General features: G+C 34.4%; 1 protein-coding gene across 1 annotated transcript in view; it reads right to left on the bottom strand.

The window, feature by feature from the left end:
* Positions 1–4,272: 4,272 nt before the first annotated feature.
* Positions 4,273–24,728, bottom strand: part of LOC106880481 (glycerol-3-phosphate dehydrogenase [NAD(+)], cytoplasmic) — a 28,870-nt gene continuing 8,414 nt past the window's right edge. Inside the window, exons 2-9 of the mRNA XM_089364665.1 lie at positions 20,885–21,065; positions 18,055–18,195; positions 16,012–16,150; positions 10,562–10,674; positions 10,056–10,176; positions 8,051–8,160; positions 5,007–5,113; positions 4,273–4,483 (exon numbers count right to left, since the gene is read on the bottom strand). Of these exons, the coding sequence (XP_089220791.1) occupies positions 4,381–4,483; positions 5,007–5,113; positions 8,051–8,160; positions 10,056–10,176; positions 10,562–10,674; positions 16,012–16,150; positions 18,055–18,195; positions 20,885–21,065 (1,015 nt within the window). The 3' untranslated portion in view covers positions 4,273–4,380. The remainder of the gene's footprint in view (positions 4,484–5,006; positions 5,114–8,050; positions 8,161–10,055; positions 10,177–10,561; positions 10,675–16,011; positions 16,151–18,054; positions 18,196–20,884; positions 21,066–24,728) is intronic.

Consider the following 24,728-nt stretch of genomic DNA (forward strand, 5'->3'; position numbering starts at 1 on the left):
GCAATTTCGCTCGGCTTGATGGGTCTTCTTCTCACGCATGACAATGCCAAAAGTCATGGTCATTACCTCCATGAGGCCCAACTTACAACATTTGAGAGATAGCAGCCAACTCTCCCTCAAGCTACACTCCACCGTCTGTCAAGCAATGTAAAAAGACGGAAAATAGAAAAGGATAGTGGCAATCATTCTTTCTGTGATTCTCCCAGGAACAGTGGAATATAGACACTTTTGGGAATTTTCTGTTTGATCTGGTAACAGGGAATGAAACATTGTTGTTTCTTTATGGTCCAAAATCAAAAGCTCAGCCCATGGAATGGCATCTTCTTCAAGAACTAAGAAGTTCAAAATCTGGCAGTTGGCATAAGAAGTCAAGAACATTGTTTCCAAGGATGAAAAAAAGCATCGTTTTCCTTAATTTTCTGGAATGTGGCTGTACTATGAACAGTAAGTGGAACATTGAGAGAGTCAAAAAGTTTAAAGAAACCATTAGAAGAAAGAAACTGAACAAGAATCTGAAAATAATCAACATACAAAATCAGGTAACGGACAAATTGGCCTGCTCAGTGGTCCTCTATCTGCTGTACACTCCATATCTAGTGCTCTCTCACTTCAAACTCGTTTGGTCAAATGAGGGACAGTCTTCAGGGACAATGATCTGATGACGCTGACAAGGTGAAAGTGGCTGTTGATAAGTGGGTACAAGAGTGCACAGTACACATCTGAATTTTTTTTTCAAAGCAAATTCAAGAGATGCATTCAACAATGGCACAAATGCATTGCTATGTTGAGCTGTGCCCTTGCATTGAGAAACGGTTGCTCTACCAACATGTGCTATGTCAGTTAATAAGAACTTTTGAAGAACTTGACATCACTTGATAGTTGCGAGTGAGCGTCACATGAGCAGTGTCCTTTATTTCCATTCTTCTGGGACATGGGAAATATTACCCTACCTGGAAGCAGGTAAGGGTTGGCAACAGGAAAGGCACCTGACTGTGGAAAAATCCACCTAAACAAATTTTGTTTGACTCATATGAGCATGGAAAATCAGGCATTAAATGGTGGTGGTGGTGGTGGTGATTATCTTATACATAATGACTATTTACCTTGTTGTTATTTCACCAATATATCTGCTTCACCAATCTCAATGATCTTTGTCACAGACACACACACACATGCGCATGCACGCATGCATACACACATACATACTACATATTACATACATACACACATAGATATATACAAACGTATATCCTCTCCATTCTCTGTACACATAAGGAGTCTTTTGCTACACAGTTCTTTCACCCTCCAATAAACTATTTATCTTTCAGTTTATAGCATGCAGCTTGTTTAGTTAGGGACAAATTCATGCTGCTATATTATCACAATACAAATCTTTCTCTTTAGCTAAAGGGGTTAACTGAAGTAGATTAGAAATATGGAAGAGATGCTTTTAAGCATTCCGCACCCCCTGTTTTTATCATCTATTTGAAGAAATTATATGGGGAAATAAGGTAAAAAACAATATAAAACAGAACAAGTGTTAGTTTTTTTAATAAATATTTCCAAGGAATATAAAATTAGAAAAGTTAAAGAAAATAACATTTTAATGACAAATAAGATTGGGAAATTCATGTTAAATGGAATTTGGAATGTTGGAATAGGAATATAATAAATTAACATTATAAATTAGTGAAACAGTTAAATAGTTTAGTTCTGGAACTGTTTTCAAAAGAGTTCATTTTCAAAACTTGAATTACATCACTGAAATACGAAAAGGTACAAACTAACTACATTAGATAAAGGAATATTTTTAAAAATGTCTCTGGCTTTTTTTGTGATTTCAATCTTCATCACCCTCACATTCAGCAGCAACATCACCAACATAACATCTCATGTTTTCTTTCAAATTTAGGAATTATATATCCTTTGACAACACCAACAATCTTGTGGCAATTACTTAATTGCATATAACACAAGATAAAGCTATAATCATTTTTTCTTTTTTTTTTTCAAAAAAAGTTTGTCTGAAATTACACAAATTTTTCCATTTTTATATTAAAAAAAGAAACTTTAACAAAATCATATAATGAAACATCTACACTAATACTACACCTACAATTATGTCTCTTCAATTCTCTTTTTAACAGAATATTAGAAAAAACTAGTGTCAATATTTCATGAAGATTAAGCTAGAGTTGACTATAGTCGCCAGTCAGTACAAGCATTTCAAAGAACTAGAGGCATATATTTAGGGCATCTCTATGTTAACTATGCAACTAATAGACTTGTACATCACTTTATAAAATTAAGTTCATGATTAGTTAATTATAACAAGCAGCATAAAGAACATATTCTTTTCCAACACTCAAAATTTTTTTAATTATTATTCAAATTCCACCTAGTCCTTGGGTGATCTTAGAGAAGTTCACCGTTTCCAAACATTTAGGCTAATTTTTCAGTTTGTGGATAGTTTCCTCTCATCAGTCTTACAAACCCTATAAAGATAAAGGGCACAAGCACTGCCATTTTCACCCCGACTAAATGCTAGCAAAATAAAATAACTAAAAAAAGGAAAAGAAAAAAGTGTAAAAATAACATGTTGCTCAAAGTATTGACAGAAGTCTAAAACTGACAAGTATAATTTACAGATGCTGGCTAATTCTTCCCGTGGACAAGGCTTGGAGACAAATGTCAGAGCTCATATCAGATATTTTATGAAAATTAAGTTGGACTCAGCATCCACGTTACTCCACTGAGTGGAACTCAATAAGGTTCTTTACTTTTCAAAATACGTTTTTTTTTTTTATCTCTTCATAGCAACAAGCTAGAGAATTGAGGTTTTAATTTATCTCTTTTTGAAGCTAAAAACTGAAATGGTGCCTCTAAGAGCCAAGGAGCTATGAGACATTCTATTACATGTTTAACCATTCCAAAAAAAGTTTTAAAGAATGAAATCTGTATAAATGAAAATCCATTACAGCAAGCCATTGTTATATTGAGGGTGTATAGCAATATATTTCTTTGTATTTCAAAAATGAAACATCAATACATAACTTTGAAAATGTTATATTTCCATTTCCTTTTTTAGACTTATATCATGAACAGAACAAAATAGTTGTCTTCAAATTAGTAATATTTTTTTTTAAATCTTAAAAACAAATGAAATTAAATAAAAATAGATAAATTATATAATAATAAAAATATATTGTTGTTTTCTGAATCCAGCATGTATATATGAACTCCATCTATGTACTTACATACTTACATGCTGCCTGTCTCTTTTTCTGTCACTCACACACACAGGCTCACATAAATATCATTTCATTCTGCTAAAATAGGTTTATATAAATATAAATAAATATACAGATATTTACATGCAGGAAGAACAGAATATATTAAAATTTGACTCATTGAATCATGCCCAAAATTCAAAAGAGTTCAACATTATTTAATTAAATAAAATGTTCATGCATATTTATGTCGTGTTAATACCACAGCATTACAAATAAATGAAATATTGACTATTAAATATATAAGGACTAGTATACTTTCCTGCTTTCTAGCAGTCTTCAAGGTCGAAGACTGCTAGAAAGCAGGAAAGTACACTAGTCCTTATATATTTAATGTCCTTATATATTTAATATTCAATAAGACATTCAATACTTCATTTCATTTTACTATATATATTATATATTCCATATTCTATATCCCACATTAATTTTATAAGAATATAAATACAACATAAAAACGGACAGAGTTGGAATTCTTTTGAATAATATATTCCTCTATACACTATTATACAAACCCCTTTTTTATTTTTATTGTTATTTATATATATATATATATATATATATATATATATATATATATATATATATATATATATATATATATATATCATACATAAATGGAAAAGTTCAGTATTAGTAGACTAATATATTAATCAGTCTTTCAGATATAGAACCACATCATTTCACCAATGAAATCATTAAGTTTCTGTTGACTCCTATATTCCAGCAATATCGGCAAGAAGCATTATTTATATTATGCTTGTAGTAAGAGCTGATGCAATAAATATAGCCATGATATTGTGAAGATCTACATAAAAAGAGAAAAAGAATCTATGTTTAAAAATAAATAGCTGTTTCTTTCTTGAATAAATTAAAGTTAATAATACTGGTGAATTTAGTATAAATTCAATTTTTCCTTGAAAGTAAAATGTATCTTAAACCAATTCTGAGTAAACTCAAGAAAAAAAAGAAAAAAGCAAGCAATAATTCAAAATAATTTTAAAAACATTGAAAGCAGCAAAAATAAAAGCATTAACCTATCAATTTAGAAAAAAACAAATAAGCTAAACTGAAATATATAAATAAAATCTCAATGAGTTTTGTGTTCTGGATGGTTCATCAGAGAGTTAATAAATTCAGAGGTTTTCATTTTGCGTTGACAAATCAAATGGACAGCCACAAATATTGGGAACCTGAAAGAAATATAACTTCTGTGAATCATTCAGGAAAAGATTTGTTAATGCTTTAATCAATCTTAAATCCATAAATAAAACATGTTTATTTGAGATAAAAGAATAATTTTGTGGCTTAGAAGCTTGCTTTGCAACGGCATAGTTTCAGCTTCAGTCCCACTGTACATCACCTTGGGCAAGCGTCTTCTACTATAGCCCTGAGTCAATCAATGCCTTGTGAGTGGATTTGGTAGACGGAAACTGTGTGGAAGCCATCATGTGTATGTGCGTGCATGTGTGTGTGTGTGCGTGTATGTGAGTGTTTGAGTTTGTGTATGCTTCCTACCCAACCCTATTGCTTAGTGGTTTGGCAAAAGAGATCGATGGAATAAGTACCAGACATGGAAAATAAGTACTGGGGTTGATTTGTTAGACTAAACCCTTCACAGTGATGCTCCAGCATGGGCACAGTCAAGCAAGAGAAACAATTAAAAGATAAAAGATAAAGAATTATTTCTTTGATGTTCAATTAGATGTGACTTACTTTTCTACCATCTTTTTGGATTTCAAAATTTCAAAAACTGCTTTGGCTACTAAAGGTCCTTGAAAACTCTGACCTTTTAAAATCTCTTCCTCCAGTTCAATAAGGGTCTTTAAAATAAAATCAGAAAGTTTACACTTTACATGTTGTAAAACACAGTTGTTACAAATGTGGTTATGTGAGTTGTGTATGATACTTGTGAATGTATTATGTCATAATTATACTGGAAATATAATGGTCATTCTAGATCATTCCAGGACCCTTCTTATAATGAAGAAATTAGAATAAAATGTAGTGTAAATGAATGTGCTCTTTAATCTTAACTGAAATTTGATTTGTTCTTTAATTTGGCCACATTTATAAATAGGTATTCCAAGACTAGTAAAGGCTTCTTTAGAGTCATCATATCAAATTGCTCCTCTGCATTGTGAACTTTCACAATTTGCTCAACTATAACTTGTATCAATGTAGTCTTCTTTATTCCCTACTCTATATAGTCAGTTGTACCTCAAAATTCAATCATTTCCTTGTCCATTGCCTTTCTTTAGCAACCTCTCTTCTTTTGCTTCCAAACATCTACATCCTATAACCTTATCTGGTTCTCCAGCCTAGTGGAGCCCAAAAAACCAAAATTACTGCTTTTCTCCATTAGTTTAGACTAATGGTTCTCAGCCAGGGTCCATATGGCTCCTGAAGGCCCATAAAAGATTTTTGGGGGTTCACACAACAAAATAGTAAACTGGGGATCCACAATAGTATTTTAAGGGCCCCTGAAAAGATTTTGCTTTAGTTGTATGTGTTGGTTATTGTATTGCAAACTAGTGTTTAAACATCAAATAGCTTTAGGGATCCCCTAGAATAAAATAGTAATCAAAAGGGGTCTATGCGTGAAAAATGTTTGAGAACCCCTGCTCTAGACCAAGAAAAAAAAGAAAGTAAGTTGTCTGCATAAGTTTGTGTATTTAAGCCGTGGCCTGGTTCACAGTTAATTAAAATTATGTGTTATAAAATTAAAATTATAAAACTTCAAAAACAATTTAAAAAAAAAAAACAAGAAAACCAATGCTCTTTTCTAGTGTGGAGATTGGCTGAATTGGTCTCTCACTCTATAAGCAGCAGCAGTTTCCAGCCAAACAACCACATGTGTGTGTGTGTGTGTGTGAAACATGGGTCAAACTCCAGATGCTACCCACAAAAACTGGTGGCAAAGTACCATGGTGAGATGAAACAAATAGGATTCTAAGTTACCCTGATGTAATAAGCAAGAAAGAAATATGGCCAGGAATCCCTCATTTGCACCTGAATGTGTGATTTGTAGTGGAAACATTAAAATGTAACCACGTAAAAGATCATCACACAAAGCAAATCAATAGCAGACTAAGTTTCTTACGGTACTTAGTTATGTCCCTTCATGTTCTACGTTTGGATGCAAAGAGAGACTGAGGAATTTCCCATAGATCAATAAAATAAGTACACAGAAAAGTACTACTACTGAAGATAAAATCCCCTACGCTCTCTCCCTTCCAGATCAGAATTCCTTTTGTTCCTCATCAGTGAGAAGTGAGTGTGTTTTGTCTATTTACCTTTTAAAACACTTTCCTTCCTCAAGCGAGTGCTGAAAAATTCCTGGTTTTAAGGGTGTTGTGAAAGACCTGGTTGGATGCCCAACCTTCCGAGTTCTTTTACAGGGCTTAGGAAAACTGAAGGACCACTGAAATAAGTGCATGAATCTGAGAGGGGGAAGATGTTGAATGAAATCATAATCAACTGATCCACACTTGTATTTTCTGTTATCCAAAGCCAGGAACTTTCCAGCACCCCTCATATGTACCCAATCACACAATGACATGACTGTCAATTTCAATGTTGATGGTAACAAAACTCCAGAACAGAAACCATGTGAGAACAATAACAGTATGATCTTGGAAACAATTATGAAGAAGATCACCAACAAATCTGTCCTCTCGAATCAAAGGATTGTTATTCCTAGTCAGACTTTGCTTTTTTTTTTGTGTGTCTCAAGAAATATTGAAATCAGTCTCTTAAGGTAGGTGTCAACATTGAGACATCCTGTTTCTTTTATGAATAGCCTTACTGTTTAGCAGTAGGCAACCACTCACAGATATTTCCAAATAACATAGGATTGATTAACTGAAAATATTGTTCACAGCAGAGCATCTTATAAACAAAAGTTTTCATTTCGTTTTGTTTCTTTTTATTTTGCTTGTCTAAAATAAACTTTCAGATGCTACACAGACCTTCTTGGAATATAAACAAACTTGTATTTGAGGATAGATTGATTTCTAAAACTTAGAAAAGAGACTTGCATACTTTATAGTCACTAATGTACCTTTAAACCCAGACAACAGAACTTACAAGGAAGGTACATCAAGTAATCACAAGTTTTCAAAGGCATTGGTCAATGAATGCAATAGAAACAACTTATAATGATAATATTCTGTAAAAAAATAAACTTTTATCCTTATGGCTATGACGTTACCATTGTAATGATGCCTTAGTAAATATAACTAACATATATGTTTAAATATTCAATATTTCAAGGTTTCATTAGGTAAATAAAGTATGGGGATCTTCAAATTTAAATGTATTTCATGCAAATGAAGTGTCTGGTTATATGTTTAGGATTCAACTTTGAATAAATATTCAAATATCTAAAAGAATTATTAATCCTTTAGCATTCAATTTATTCTATCCAATTTAATGCTTATTTATTCCATTGTTTTGAATCACTCATGCATCATCTCATAGGTGTGAGATATAAAAAAAAAATGCAACTGCTCCTTTTTTTTTTTTAGACATTGCAGGGTAAGTATGGGAGACCAGATCTGGCTGGTTTGAACATAAAACAGAATATTTTGGCCAGTTTAAATGATAAAGGGCTAAATATACTTAATGTAAAAGTTGATATAATCTATGAGAAATACAAATAATTAGTTTGTTCTTTACTAATCAATTAATCAATATAAAAACAGTGTAAATATTACAAGAAACATTCAATAAAGATAATTATAGATGAAATAGTATACCTTATTAGAGTACACAAGAGCTTCTCCTAATTTCCTATTTCGTCCACCATGACAGGTAGTTACTAGATCAGCGAGGCCACAACTTTCAAAATATGTTCTCAAATTTGACTCTAAGAAGAGAAACAATTTATTTCAATAATTGTTTAAGTCATTGCCAAAATCAAATAATGTTAATTAGCAATAATAATTTAAGTCTTTGTAAATTATAGTTGTTTTAGTAAGACTATGTTCTTAAACTATTATCCAATCTTTATTATGGAAATCATCAAACAATAAGGATATTTAAAAGAGAAATTGAGATACGTCAAATTTTAAATCAATACTGGTTTATAACAATATTTACATGGGAATAGATCCTATAAGAGTCTATTTTAAAATTTAACATTGGAGAAGAGAATGTGAGCTAACGGCTTGTAAGGTAGCATTACAGAGAGTAAAAAAAAAATGAGAGTAACACTTAAACTTTTCAGAAAATACAAATACATGTCAACTCTTTCGTTACCAACCCAGCTGGAACCAGTTCTGGCTCTGTGGTACAAATGTCTTGTTTTCATAAGCTTTGAATTAAAATCTTCCACCAAACCTTAGTCACAATTTATGTACCTAACATTAGGTGAATGGTAACTAAGTTATTTTACTAAATTCTTTGTTATATTTAAAATTAATTGAAAGAAACACAGAGCATCTCAACAGAAATAGGGTAACAAAAGGGTTAAAACTATAACTGCACATCTGGATTAAAACCATTTGAAATAAAGAACTGCTGTTTACTGTTGTTACTGAACAATGGTAGGAGAACGGACAGAAAAGATGAGTAGAGCACTGGACAAAATAAATATTTGGTTACGTCCCTTTAAGTTAGGTGCTCAAATTTGGCAAAGGTCAACTCTGCTTTTTCCCCTTTTTAGGCGTCAAACAAAATAAAGTAGCAGTCAAATGCAAAGATTGATTGAATCAATTATATAATTTCCACCAAATATGTAATCTTGTGGCTACGTGAGAAACCATTAGAAAATAATAGTCTTGAGATCCAAATTGTTTGGTGTGTTAACTCATGAGCTCAATATATCAAATAGGGTCTGATTCTGAATAGAGTATGTTAAAGACACTTTTATTTGGTCGACACCAAATAAATAAAAGTTGCCTTTTAGAAGATTTAGACAAATAACTGCAGTGAATTTTCAGCATTCATCATCACCATTTAGTGTCCATTTTCCATTCTGGCATGGGTTAGACAGTTTGTACTGGTAAGCTGAAGAGTTGCACCAGGTTCCATAGTCTGTTTTTGGTTTAGTTTTTATGGCCGGATGCCCTTCCTAACACCGACCACTCTACAGAATGTGCTGGACGCCTTTCACATGGCATCAGTATGGGTACCTTTTATGTGTCACCACACTTTATAAATGTAGACTGACAACTATAGTGGTACTGAACGAATTCTTGAATTAGGTAATTTGTATAACAACAATTGATTGATGGATATTTAAAGACAGAAGACACAAAAGCACTTGTAGCACTAAACCTACAGAATGGCAGATTTGTATATTAATTTCATGTCAAGGAACAATTCAAATATTAAGATATCAAATCTACAAATAAATGTACTTATTTTCATTTTTTGACAGAATATATAGCAGATCACATAGAAAAAAAAAACAAGGATTAATTTAATAATCATTATTACAGAAGATTTGTAAATGATACAACATCAACAATAGAGTCTATATTTATTGGGCAATTTGAATACTACATTAGAATCCCAAGCAAAATGCTTAGTAGTGTTTCATTTGTCTTTACAGTCTGAGTTCAAATTCCATTGAAGTTGACTTTACCTTTCATCCTTTTGGGGTTGATATAATAAATACCATCCGAGTATTGGAGTCTCTGTAATCAACGTACCCATTTCTCGAAAATTGCTGGACTTGTCCCAAAATCTGAAATCAATATTATTCATTTTCTTTTCCAGAAATACCATTAACTATAATAAAAACAAAATAATTCTTACCTTTAAAAAAGAAATCGATGAATTCTATAATTTCCAACATGCCAAGTCTGACAATTGCGGCTTTGGTATTATCCCCCATTTTATGGCCATCACCAATGCCTGCACCGACAGCGACTACATTCTACAGTGAAAGCAACAGCATACATGATATTAGAATGTATATGACATTAGAATATATAAATGCATGCAGACACACACGCACACAGAAACCAAAATCTTAAAATTGTTGACAAATATATAACCAAGCCTGACCTATTATGAACATATTCTCATCTATATATTCAATAATTCCATAAAAACATATATACAAACATCCCTATATAAACAAAAATGCTTTCTTATTTCTAGAAATGCAATTATATTATAAATTAGAAGAAGAATTAAATGTGGAACTAAATGTTGAATATTGTAACGACTGATGAACTGGAATGCCGTTTAATCTGTCAATATTAATCAAATCAGGTAAGTCAACTAATTAAAATGCATTGAAGCAATTGTCAGTTTACCTTTAATGCCCCACAAGCTTCAACTGTTGCAGCATCTTCAACAACTGAGCATCGGAAATAAGTTGTATCAAACAAATTTTTCATTAAAAGCCCTACTTCTTTTTTTTTGCAACCTGGAAAATATCAACAAATTTTTAAATTGTTTTTTTTTTTACTTCTTGGATTCACTTAAATCTATTTGAGAATGGTTTTTTATTTGTTTTCTTTTCTTTTCTTTCGTCCCCCACCACCACCACCACCACACCAGGCTTTTTATTTCTTTGAAGACAAGCTTAGAGTTTTAAGGAAATGCTTAAGTAAGTTAATTGAGTAATTGTGCTTAATTATTCTGTAGGCAGAAATATATGATTAGAGGCTTGTAGCTCCAAGTTCACAAATGACAATAACCTGCCAAATGTACCAGCTAAACCCAAAATCATAAGAGTGAAAATGTACTACCTTTCACACCATTCAAAATGGGACAAGGGAAAAAATCAATATCTTTTGCTTTCGTCCATTTGAAACGGTTACTAGACAAAGAAAAGCTTACATAAAATAGTGCCTCAATTATGAGTTCACAACCCAATTTTACAAATAAGATTTCTTACACCAGCACAAAGCCTCAAATTTAAAAGGTAGGAGATGAAATTATTGTTACATTCATGATTTTCTTAAAATATTAGTGATGTTAGTAAAGTGAGATGGGCTTAGCCAGAAACTGAAACAGGGTTCTAGATTTAGTGCATTGGGTGCATAGCTCTTATTTTGGTGTATTCAACAAAGAATAAAGATCAGAATTAATAGAAATGAATAAGAAAGTAGGTATAAAAATGTATAGATCAATATAGAAAGCTCGATATAAAGATATTAGAATGAAATATACATCATTACTCTCTCTCTCTCTCTCTCTCTCTCTCTCTTTCTACATACATAGATATTAGTTCAGCCTGAGGATGAAGGGCCTGTTGGGGAGCCTGCAGTGGCTGTGGGTGAGGCACAAGTCGCTCAGGTTGAGAGCCAGAAGTCTCAGAACCCATGTCCCCATATGGAGGACTACTTTGTCCTTACGTCAAGGGATAAGAGGAACGCCAAAATCCTGTACTTCCGATGCGTCATGTGCCAGCCCAAGGAGATCACCATCAAGGGACAAGTGACGAGCCTCTACAACTTGAAGTCACATGCCAAGAGGAAACACCCAGCCTATGCCATCCAGTTTGAGGAAAGGATCAAGGCCGGCTCTTCCCGTGGGAAACATAGGCAATCTTCTGGTAGCAGTGCTAGTAACCAGTCGTCGCAACCATGCGTAAAGAAAGCACGCCAGCCCAGCATTGGCGAGGCGTTTGACCAAACTGCTGGCACTGGCGTCCATCAGTCTATGGGGGACAGAAGGATTGTAGACCTGTTTGTTGACAACATGCTACCGCTGCATGTGGTGGAGTCTCCCACCTTGGTCACCTTTTTTTAGTAGGCTTTGATCATACTCTGCGTCAGTTTATATATAGTGACAGTGAATTATTTCCTTGTTGGTTTTAAATTGTTGCTAGCCACCTTAATTATTTTATAATTTTCACACTGCCATTTTGTGTGATCAGTCACTGATTCCAATGGCATTCTCCATGATACTGACAGGGTGAGTTGGCCTCTACTGGCTGTGGTGAAGTGGGCATTACTGATGAGTGGAGCACCAGCTGGCCGCTGCCTTCCACCCCAAGTTTCACCTGTTCCGACTGGAGTACTATAATAACAACCAGGTTAGCAGAGTAATGAACACCATGGACACCACGTCATAGAGGCAGCCCTAATGGAGACCAATGAGGAGGGCAGCAGCACCACCAGCAATGAGGATGAGGAAGATGATTTCTTCAGCAACATCACTCGATTCCAGGAGAGCAGGAGCTACAGGTGCAGAACTTGATGAAGATCTGGCTGGAGGCCATCTCAAATGAGGTCCTCACTGAAGTATCCTTTTTGGGTGAGCAGGTCTTGATCAACCTATACACCAAGTATAACACCACTATACCATCCAGTGCTGCAGTTGAGTACCTATTCTGTATAGGCAAAGATATTTTGAGGGCCAAGAGAGTCACCTTGTCAGATGGTAACTTTGAGATTCTGATGTCTATGAAGGGCAACCAGCATCACATTGAGGCAATGGGGAAGGCCCAGCCAGAATGGTACACCTTAGTCATCAGCCGACCTTGGCATGATACCTATGCTATACTATACCTTTTTGATTCATCTAATACCTTTTGTACAGTAAATAAAAACACTAATGTTTAATTTCATTTGTTCGTTTAATTGTTTGCATACACCTTGATCATCATCTGATCTTGGCATGTTATACCCTTTTGGAGAGCTCTATGTCTAAGCTACAACATGAAAATTTCAGCTCTCTAGGCCTGTTTTTAGGGGTTTTAGAGCTCCCAAACCAAACCGAAACTAAATTCATATGATAAAAATTAGCAGTTACCATTTAGTGTTAGCTTCCACTAATGTTTTTCCTTGTTTAGTGGTTTAGCATTTGCAAAGTTAACTTTCTTAGTCAGTGGATTAGCAGTTAGCAAAGCTAACTTTTTTGTTAGCTGTACTTAGCCCTGGAAACTGAGATATTACACATGCACACTCACACCTTTTAGGCAGTGGGTTTTTATGACCTTTCAGTTAATTGAAGCTAAAATAAGACAGTTTTTACAAGCTGGAAGACATTAAAATAACTACAAACATACAAACATTGTTTCTCTTTGTGTTTGACCTTTGATTCTTGGATTGAATGGAATGAAAGCAGGAAAGTTTAGCAGTGAAATATTACTTATTTAAAATGGTAGTATTATCCATTTAGGGGAACAAAAATACAAATGAATAAATATAATTTACAAGGGACACAGTTACAAAACATAAGTTAGAACTAAGCAGGAATAGAGGAAAAGAAAATGGGAACAAGGCGCAGAAATGAGTATTAAAAACTTAAGGATAAAATTAGATAAATAAATTTTAGTAAGCTATAATACTTTGTTTTAGATATCATATTGTCATACCCTTTTCCTGTATCAGCGACAATGGATGTGATAACCTGGTAAATTTTAACAATAACAAGATATTACTTATTATAAAGAAAAAAAAAAGGGACTATAACACTGTGTCACTTCTTATGAACAGCTCCATATTAAGTAATTTGCTTATTGCTTATTCTTACAACTGCATCAGGATGATGCTGAATAATCAAATTTATTTAAGTTAAAAACTGCCTTCTTATACTAACAGTGTATACCAAATGTGTATCTTGTATTTTAAACCAGGAAAGCTTTTTTTTTATTCAAATGTCAGTCAGTAAAATATGATATTAAGTAACCAATGGATAAATACTTTCTCAGGCATAAAAATGAGAATTGTTCACATTTGTAAAAAGGTCTTTTAAACTATAACCTCTTTTTTATGTTGTGAGCTCTGTCAACCTCTACTATTACTGCACTGGTCTCAAGTTTGCTTCACTTCTCTTCAATACTGCTCTCTACACAAGTTAATCATGGACTCTCTATACAGTTGATCAATCTGTTACAATTAGTAGCAGTCAAACATCCTCAACTCATCCTAAAAATGGAAGGACATAGGATGATGTAGTCCTAGATATTGTTGTTGGTATTATTATGTATTGTCCTCTCATTCTTTGCCCTACTGTCAAAAGAAATTATTATTATTATTATTATTATTATTATTATTATTATTATTATTATTATTGTTCAGTAGTTTTATTTTTATAACGTGCTTTCACTTCACTACCGAGCGCAGCTCTGTGTGCCTTGGGTATGTGCTGTGGTTTGCTGTGATGCTCTTATGGTTACTGTTTTGCATATTATTTAGTGAGAGAGTGTTTTGCGTAGGATGTGTGCAGTGCCCAGTAGTGCAATTTTCTGTATCTTATATATATTTGTAAGTCCTGCTGTTTTTGTTATGCATTATTACTATTATCATTATTATTGTTATTATTGAGTAAGAGAGCAGTGCATGCCATCAAAGTGCCACTGGGGTAAAATGTCGTCGTCGTCGTCGTCGTCATCATTATTATTATTATTATTATCATTATTATTATTATTAAAGTGGTGAGTTGGCAGAACCGTTAGCAAACCAGACAAAATGCTTTGTGGCATTTAGCCTGGTTGGGTTCAAATTCCACTGAGGTTGACTTTGCTTTTCATTCTTTCAAGGTTAAGAAAAAGCAAGTATCATTTGAGTACTGGGGTTGATGTAATCAAGTTCCCCCTCCCTGCAAAATTTCAGGCCTTGTGCCTATAATAAATAGGATTATTATAATTCTGCTAAGAAACACATTTTATTGTAACTTTTCTGTAACTCAAAAGTAAAGTTAATTGGGTTAAAAGAGTTGGTGGAGTTTCCCTTTTTTACAGTTTATAGAGACTGTGTGTCCATGCGTGAGTGTGTGCATGCTTGTGTATGTGTTTGTGTATGTGTGTCTGTGTGTGTGTTTATGTCTGTGTGTTTGTGTGTGTGCTTGTGTATGTTTGTGTGTGTGTGTGTGTGTGTGTGTGTGTGTGTGTGAGAGAGAGAGAGAGAGAGAGAGAGAGAGAGAAAATAAAAAAATAAAAACATTGCTCTACAAACAAAGTCCCGTGAAATATCTGCATAGCACAGAATTACCGACAATCTTTTGCTATGTTTGCCATCAGAAGAAATACGTAGAAAATCGGTGACTGAAACATCCGAAACCTACAACCAAATATGTTACTATTATAAATAGTTGCAGAGAAAGATGGAGTGACAGCATTGCATTGGGTGTACTGCCACACCCAATAACACCAAATTTCAGGCAGGGGTATAACAAAAGTTTTCTTTTAAGATTTGTGGTTATTAACAAATGAAGTTAATATTTATTAATGAATTTGCCATTTTCAATGGATGTGCAGCACACATCTAGCACACCTGCAATATACACTCCTGATTTTTACAAACTCAATACCTTCTGGTATCAAATACAACTAAGATCAACTTTGCCTTTCATCTTTTCAAGTCAATAAATAACAAACCAATTATTATTATTATTTAAATATTATTATTGTTAAAAAATATGATTATTATAATTACCACCACCACCACCACCACCACCACCACCACCACCATCATCATCATCATCATCATCATCATCATCATCATCATCATCACCACTACCACCACCACCACCACCACCACCACCACCATCATCATCATCATCATCATCATTATCATCGTCATCATCATCATCTTCTTCGTTTAATGTCCACCTTAAATGTTGGCTTGAGTGAGATAGTTTGACAGGATTCAGCCAGGCAGAAGCCTACATCGGACTTCTGTGACCGTTTTGGCAGGATTTTTAAGCTGGATGCCCTTCCCAACACCAACTACCCAGCAATACGTTTTCCTAAGATGTTTTAAATTCAGGTGTAAAGTAAGATTGGGATTATTCAAAAGTAGATATTTACCAATCGTTGATTCACAAAATAATTCATTTGCCACTTCATGTGCAAGGTTGGCACCCATTAGCACAGCACATTCTATTCCAAGGTTGCTTGCTATTACATCAGACAAAAGTCTAATGCTTCCTTCAAACATATCAAAACCCTAGTAAAAGATATGTAGACACATTTTATATAGACACATACAAACATGCACAGATATAAACAAAAATATTTAATATATAAAATATGTTTGTCTAACTTATATATATAATATATATGTATATTTTATATATGTATGCATGTGTGTGTGTGTAGCTATATATATATATATATATATATATATATATATATATATATATTTCTTTTACTTTTACTCTTTTCTTTTACTTGTTTCAGTCATTTGACTGCGGCCATGCTGGAGCACCGCCTTTAGTCGAGCAAATCGACCCCAGGACTTATTCTTTAGAACCCTAGTACTTATTCTATCGGTCTCTTTTGCCGAACCGCTAAGTTACGAGGACATAAACACACCAGCATCGGTTATCAAGCGATGTTGGGTGGACAAACACAGACACACAAACACATACACACATACATATATATATATATATATATACATATATATACGATGGGCTTCTTTCAGTTTCCGTCTACCAAATCCACTCACAAGGCTTTGGTCGGCCCGAGGCTATAGTAGAAGACACTTGCCCAAGATGCCACGCAGTGAGACTGAACCCGGGACCATGTGGTTGGTAAGCAAGCTACTTACCACACACCCACTCCTACGCCTATGTATATATATATATAAGTTCAAAAAAAAGACAAAAAACAATAACAAAAAAACAACAACGTGAGGATGTGATACGGATAGTGTTACTAGATGCTCGGGAAAGGAAAGAGAGAGAGTATGACGTTTTGGGCGGAGCCCTTCGTCGGAAACAAGGAAAGTTCAAAGAAGGGAAAAACGGAGGAAGCAAAAAGCAGCACCAATGTCCATGAGGTTAGCTCATTGGCAGAAGGAAACTTAGAAGAAGAACACATGCCACCTTTAAACTTCTCTGCATCATCATCATCGTTTAACGTCCGCTTTCCATGCTAGCATGGGTTGGACGATTTGACTGAGGACTGGTGAAACCGGATGGCAACACCAGGCTCCAATCTAATTTGGCAGAGTTTCTACAGCTGGATGCCCTTCCTAACGCCAACCACTCAGAGAGTGATCTGAAATACAAGACATTTTTCTACCCTGATGATGGAGGCTCAATTTATCCAAAGTTAATCTGCTTCCATTATTGGCTTCATATTATGGTGAACTTACATCTACCAACATTATGATGGATCCCTGAGCCCGCCCCCCAACCAACAGATCTTATAACACTTTACTTCTTCCCCTTCAGTTTTCTCTGACACTTGTTCTCTGTGTAAGTTTGGTCTATTAATATTAATATGCATGCATTCATACATACATACATACATGATGACCGTCCACTCGTGACCGAGGAAGACCATTGCTGATCTTCAGGAACATTCTGCGTTCTAGTACTAACTTACATTTTGCATTTATGGCTCCGTTGGTGGCTAATGAGCCCTGCTCTTGATAAGCATACATGACTGCAAACATTGCAGATTAAGCTTTCCCCATTCACTATACAAGCCATACACTTTCGCGCAGCTCGCTTAAATTCTTCATGCTGGATACGTGCTCTCTCAAAAGTGTCGATCCCCTCCTTAACCTGCTTCCTCCATCTGTGGCAATGACAGGCATTATTCTCCAAGTCAGTGTCCTGCATATCACAGGCCTTTAATGTGTCAAGTCCTCATCAACATGCATACATACATGCATACATGCATGTACCTTGACATTCAGTATTCAATTCTTAATCATTTCAAACAGGTAAATGTCAACATTAAAAAAGTTACATGAAAAAACGTAAATAATTGATGAAACTTTCTTCCTTGGAATCTTATTGAATGTGTTGAAACATTTCATAACAAATGAAGATTAATATTCTAGAAAAAAAAAAAAAGGAAAAAAGCAAACAAAATTAATAAATTTTGATTATTTACTTTGATTAAAGATACAGCTATTGCTCCAGGTTTTATAGATCCTTTAATGGTACTGCATATTCCTTGAACAAATTGGTGTGGTAAAACAAATATTAAAATATCGGCATTTTCAGTGGCTTTGAGAACATCAGGGACAGCAACCTAGAAAACAATAAGACCAGTAGACGATAAAGAACAACATGAATTTTTAACACAATAAACTGAGGCTGTTAAGGTGACCAATAAAATATAGTAGACAAAAAAAAATTTGATTCAAACAGTGATTATAATAATTTTTTGGAACTCAGAAATACAGGATATAAAATAATGTCAAATATTGAGGAAAACATAAAGGAACATTACACCTTCAGATTTCCATAGTTTTATATTTTCAATCAGAGTTTTGAAATATAACAGACATCTCTTGCAGGTGATTATTATACATAGGAGCACAGATATGTTGTGGACTTCAGTTTGCTTCACAACCACATGGTATAGAGTTCAATTCTTCTGTGCAGCACCTTAGACAAGTGCTTTCTACTATAGCTTTGATCAACCAAAGCCTCATGAGAAATATTCAGATTAAAACTGTGCAGAAACCCATCTTATTTATTATTGTTGTGTGTGTGTGTGTGTGTGTGTGTGTGTGCGTGCGCGCACGTGTGTGTGTGTGTGTGTGTGTGCATGTGTGTGTGCGTGCATGTGTATTGCATTTACATAGTATCATGGGCTGAATGGTATTTTTTGAGGCAGTGTTTTGTGACTGGGTGTCTTTCTTGATGCAAACTCCTTCCATGCCTTTTACATTAAGCAGGGACAATCTAAAACTCTGTGTATGTGTGTGCGTGAGAGAGAAAGTGAGAGAGAAAGAGAAAGAGTGGTTGTGTACAAAATGGAAGAATAAGTAGATTGGACAAAAATAGCTGTTGGTATTTTGTTCCACCCTGTATACATCCCTTTATGCCAAGATTGACTGTGCTTTCTCCCCAAAGTACATAGGTGGAGGAATTTCAACCATGTTTCGTGGTCTGCAACCACAACGGCTCCTTTATAGGATCCAGTTAGCTCAAGACATCATCAGGAGGAACCACGTCCGGTTTCGGCCCCTACTCCTCTACCGTTTTGACGTGGCGGGGCCACCCCCTTTCAGAGGTGTCTTCAGCTCTGGTGTTGGGTGCATGTCTTTTTTCACTGTTTGTGACTGTTCTAATTCAATAATATAATCAACAGACAGAGCCCAACAGTCATAGAGAAAGAATGAAAAAAAAAACATGGTTTACAGAAACTGTAAGAAAGAAACTATAAGCAAACGGTTGCAGCAGAGATAGCCAAATGAGTAAGGTATCAGAAAGCCAGCTGACAGGTAAGTATATTACATCCTGTCATCTGAGTAGTTTTATGTCTGTAGTCAAGAAATTTAACTCACAAAAGCTGAGTCCACTTAGCTCCATGTAAGTAACACCACTGATATAATTCACTGCTGCAGACAGTGAAAGAACCAGAAATTACTGAATATTCTATTTGTTTCTGGTGTTAGGTTCAATTCCCCTGTCAGGAAAAATCACTTGAGATAGATCAGTGTTCTCTATTGGAAGAGAATCCTCTCTTGTCTTTTTAATGCAACAAAAACTACACATAACCACCAGCTCTATGTATTCTTGTGATTGAAAAAGTATTAGCCATTCTGTAGTCAGTCTGTTTAAATAAAGTAAAATGAACAAGAAATTAATACAAAAATATCTCTGAGAAATACATTATTAAGAAATGATAGCTGTAATGCTCTACTTGCAAGCATAGCTGTGAGGTTAAGAAGTTCGTTTCACCACCACATAGTGCTTAGGTTCAATCCTCTTGCAGGTTGAAGAATGCCTTGCAAGTGAAATTTTCAAGATGGAAACTGTATGGAAGCCAGTCACAGCAAAAACATTCTCATCTCATCCTGTCTTCTGACTTTGCAAGACATTTTATTTTTTGCTGCCTAAGGTATTTTTGAGACCATTAGCTTGTATATTCTTTCTCCCCAAAGATGGATAAGTGTCCAAAATGTTGGATGATTTTTCATGCTTTGCATGTCTTGCAAACAACTCGCACATGCAAGTGCTACCAGTCAATAACTCTGCATACCGGAAGCCAGCAAGTGTATGGGGTCATCAGGAGAGAATGCGCGCCATTTCAGGGCCTACCTCTCGACGGCATCAATGCGCACCGGCCCCCTTCACTGTAAGTTATTTTTTTACAACAAACCTTTATAAATTAATATTTATTTTTTTACAACAAACCTTTATAAATTAATATTTATTTTTTTACAACAAACCTTTATAAATTAATATTTATTTTTTTACAACAAACCTTTATAAATTAATATTTGTCAAAGCAGACCACAACCAATTTCCACAGATTCTGGGTCTTTCCTTTGTATATTGCTTAGCATAGAAAATTAAAGTTGTTTTGTAAAAAAATTTATAAAGACTCCACTAACATGAAAAAAATAGTTGTTCAGTTAGTATTAACATATTTGATGCTCAGAGAATTAAAAAGTTCATTAGAAATAATTATGTGATGAGATGATAAGAAAAAATATTAGCCATAGATTACAATCATTTTATATATTTAAGTAAGTACGGTAGACAACTCCAAGTATGTTTCAGCTTCATTATGAACTCATCAGCAAAGTGGTCTTTACCATACTTTTCTGAAGTAATGATGGATAAAAGTCACTAAGTGAATGTAAAAGAATGTACACTGGCTGATGTAGAAAAATAAGTTTAAAGAATAAATCACTCACAGATACTTTCTGCATGAAAAACAAATAGAAAATACTTTAAGATAGCAAATAGCGAATTTTTCTTACCACATTCTCAGGTATTGTGATTCCAGGAAGGTATTTAACATTTATATGTGTAGTATTGAAAATTTCAGAGAGTTTCTGGCCCTCATATAGTTCTTCATACATGTACATGTTTATAGTACGTTCAAATAGATTTGTGCGCTCACTCACATTTTTGCCTGTAATTTTAGCAATAGCTGAACCCCTGAAAAATAAAAATCATCACTAACATTTAAATATCATTCATAAAAGAGAAAGAAGGGTAATATAAAAAAAACATTGGAGATTAGCAAACGTGTGTAACATTGTTGCTGAATCAGTCAGTTAGCTTTGATAAATAAATTTAAACAACTGACTTCTCAAAATCATTCAAATTCACTATTAATATAAAGAGATTACCTTTGGTTCTATAATAATAATAATAATAATAATAATAATAATAATAATAATAATAGTAATAAAAATATTCAGACAAATACATAACAAAAACACCAGGACTTACAAATATACATAACATACAGAAAATTGCACTACTGGGCACTGCACACATCCTACGCAAATATATATATACTCAAAGCCAGGAACCTCTCAGTACCCCCTTGTGCACATATATATATAAATTCTTCAGATATTTAAGATGGTTGTTTAACACCTAGTTAAATTGTTATATATATATATATATATATATATACACATACATATATATATATATATATATATATATATATATATACACACACATATATATACACATATATACATATATATATACATATATACACATATATACATATGGCACGTGAAAAAACATTTGAGCGAAGTCGTTGCTGCTGGACTGGTTCCTGTGCAGGTGGCACGTAAAAAACACAATTTTGAGCGTCGCCTTTGTCAGTACCGCCTTACTGGCCCTTGTGCCGGTGGCACATAAAAGCATCCACTACACTCTTGGAGTGGTTGGCATTAGGAAGGGCATCCAGCTGTAGAAATTCTGCCAGATCAGATTGGAGCCTGGTGCAGCCATCTGGTTCACCAGTCCTCAGTCAAATCGTCCAGCCCATGCTAGCATGGAAAGCGGACGTTAAATGATGATGATGATGATGATGATGATGATGATGATGATATTTATAGCCAGTTGACCAGCAAGTACCAAACATTTTGATCATGGACTATTGACCTAACTATTTAGTAAAGTTTGTTATCATCATATCAGTTTAGTCAGCTGGAACTTCTATTAATATTATTCTACAATTTTTATTTTTGAAGTACACTGGCAATGTGACAACATAATTTTTTAAAAATTGAATTTGTATTTTGTGTATTTGCATAAATCACATTTTACTTTAAGCCCGTTTGTCATTCTGAATCAGTTTAATAACTACAAACTAAAACATCAAAAAATATATCCACATTCTGAAAGAACATTGAAAAGTAATGTTCTTATCTTCAAATTCAAGTATACTCCTCTCCGTTTGTTCTGATACCAACGAAGCTAACCACTGAGCTTCCTACTTGTGATTGTATATATATCCTTCACTTCTAATTTTGCTGTTATCCTCACAGGAATCTCATCAAACTAGTCCCTTTGTTCATCAACCAGCTAAACTTGTGGGACATATGAAGAAGCTTCTACAGAGCTACACGACTTGCTTAAACAGTATAGCCAGACTCTTTTATGAAACTCTTTGTCATCTCTAAAGAGAAGGTTACTCTGAAGAGAAGGTTACCCTCAGAAAACCCCAACGGTGCTGAAGTGTTATCAAGTGGTGGTGATTGAAAACTTTTATCCAGCTAGGCCAATTGCTTTACAATACTCAAAGTGGCGTATCTCATTACTTTGAGTTCAATTTCAGATGCAGTTCATATTTCTTTCAGTTAGTGTAATATTATGAACTTATTGTAACAGTGTTCAGGTGTACTACATATAGATCTTATTTCACCTGGCAGCTGATCATGTCAAAGATATACTATAAAAATCTCTTCAATAAATAGGGTTGTGTGTCTTGCTACAAAAACAAAATACATAGATACATATAATCACTGATAACATGTAAAACTGGTACGCCCAACTGCGTAACCCAGCTAAACTTAGTGTCCATTTAAACAATGTGTTTGTGGATGGTTAATGGGTTGGTTGTGGTGCTGAACAAAAGAGCAAGAACTCCTGAAATGTCCATACACACCCATTACCTATTTTTCTATCTTCGATCGCATTGTTTACATAGATGTATTCATATATGAAATGGCATAACTTTCAGTAGTGGCTCTGAATTCTATAGAAAATCTATAGAGATAACTTTAAAAAGTGATACATAGAAACATACTTTCCACAGGCTCAATACAGAAGCTCAGACTCTGTAAACATACTAATGTACTATGTACTATGTACTATGTACTATGTACTATGTACTATGTACTATGTACATTAGAAGAGAATACAAGAAACTGTCCATTCTTTAAATGATTTCAGGATAAGAGAAATATGCAAAGTAAATAACAGACCAATAACACTAAATTGCTGTTATATATGAACTGATTAAGACAATAATCAGCTCATGTACACATCCTGCATGAGAAAGAAGCAACTGTTAAACTAGAAAATATTTACACTGTAGAAGAGTGGAAGAGTAAGAGGTGGGTCTGAAAAGCTTTTGAGACCAAAACATTTAATGACATGACAACAGGGAAAGAATACTTTTATCTCATATTCAGGCTCAAAACCAATACAATACTCTTCATTTGTTTGTACATTTATATATTTCAGAAAAACAATGTGTTCATGTGTGTGTGTGTGTGTATATTGTGTGTGTGCAAACACACACATGTTCATATTTGTGTGTGTATGTGTGTGTGTTTGTTTGTGGTGTGTGTGTGTATGTTGTGTGCATGTGAGCACACACATGTTCATGTTTGTGTGTTGTGTGCGTGCAAGCACACACACGTTCATGTTTGTGTGTGCGTGTGTGTGTGTGTGTGTGTGTGTGTGTGTGTGCGCGCGCGTTGTGCGTGCGAGCACACATGTGTTCATGTTTGTGTGTCTGTGTGTGTTTGTGTGCATGCATGAGTGTGTGTATGTATGTATGCATAAAGAACAAAATCAGTGGAGCGACAGAAAATTACAGTGCCTGTCAGTATTTGTCATCCAGTGGCATAGACCGTATAATCAGTGGAGCAGAACCGAAATTGCCCTACAATATATTTCAGAAACTTGCTCCTACTAATCCTTCAACAGGTGAGGCACAAGGCAGCTGGTAGCTATAGTTCAGTACAAAGGTATGCTTTATTAAAATAGAATGTAGTGACAAGATGCTGAACTTAGGAATTCAATATCTTAAGCACACAACAGTTACACATATACAGAAGTGAGTTTTATCCCATTAGCATGATACAACTAACATCAATAGCATCATCATCATCTGCAATAACAATTATTCTTTCTTTTTTTTATATAATAATAAGATGTTTACACTTTGTCTTAAAATATTGGTTTCAAACTTTGGCAAAAGACTAGCAATTTCTGGGGAGGGGATAAATTACATTGATGAAAGACAAAGTCGACCGCGGCAGAATTTGAACTCACAATGTAAAGACATGAAATACTGCAAAGCATTTTGCTAAGAGCACTAATGACTCTGCCAGCCCATCGCCTTACATTGTCTTAAGATCTTGGTTTCAAATTTTGGCTCAGGGCCAGCAATTTCTGGAGAAGGAATAAATCAATTACATTGACCTCAGGACTCAAATGGTATTTATTTCATCGACCCTGAAAAGATGAAAGGCAAAGTCAACCTCAGTGGAATTTTAACCCAGAACGTGGAAATGGACGAAATACTGCAAAGTGTGCTAATGATTTTGTCAGCACACCACCTTA

Source organism: Octopus bimaculoides, chromosome 16 (assembly GCF_046866305.1).
Source record: "Octopus bimaculoides isolate indiv1 chromosome 16, ASM4686630v1, whole genome shotgun sequence".
In the NCBI taxonomy this organism is placed as follows: Eukaryota; Metazoa; Mollusca; class Cephalopoda; order Octopoda; family Octopodidae; genus Octopus; species Octopus bimaculoides.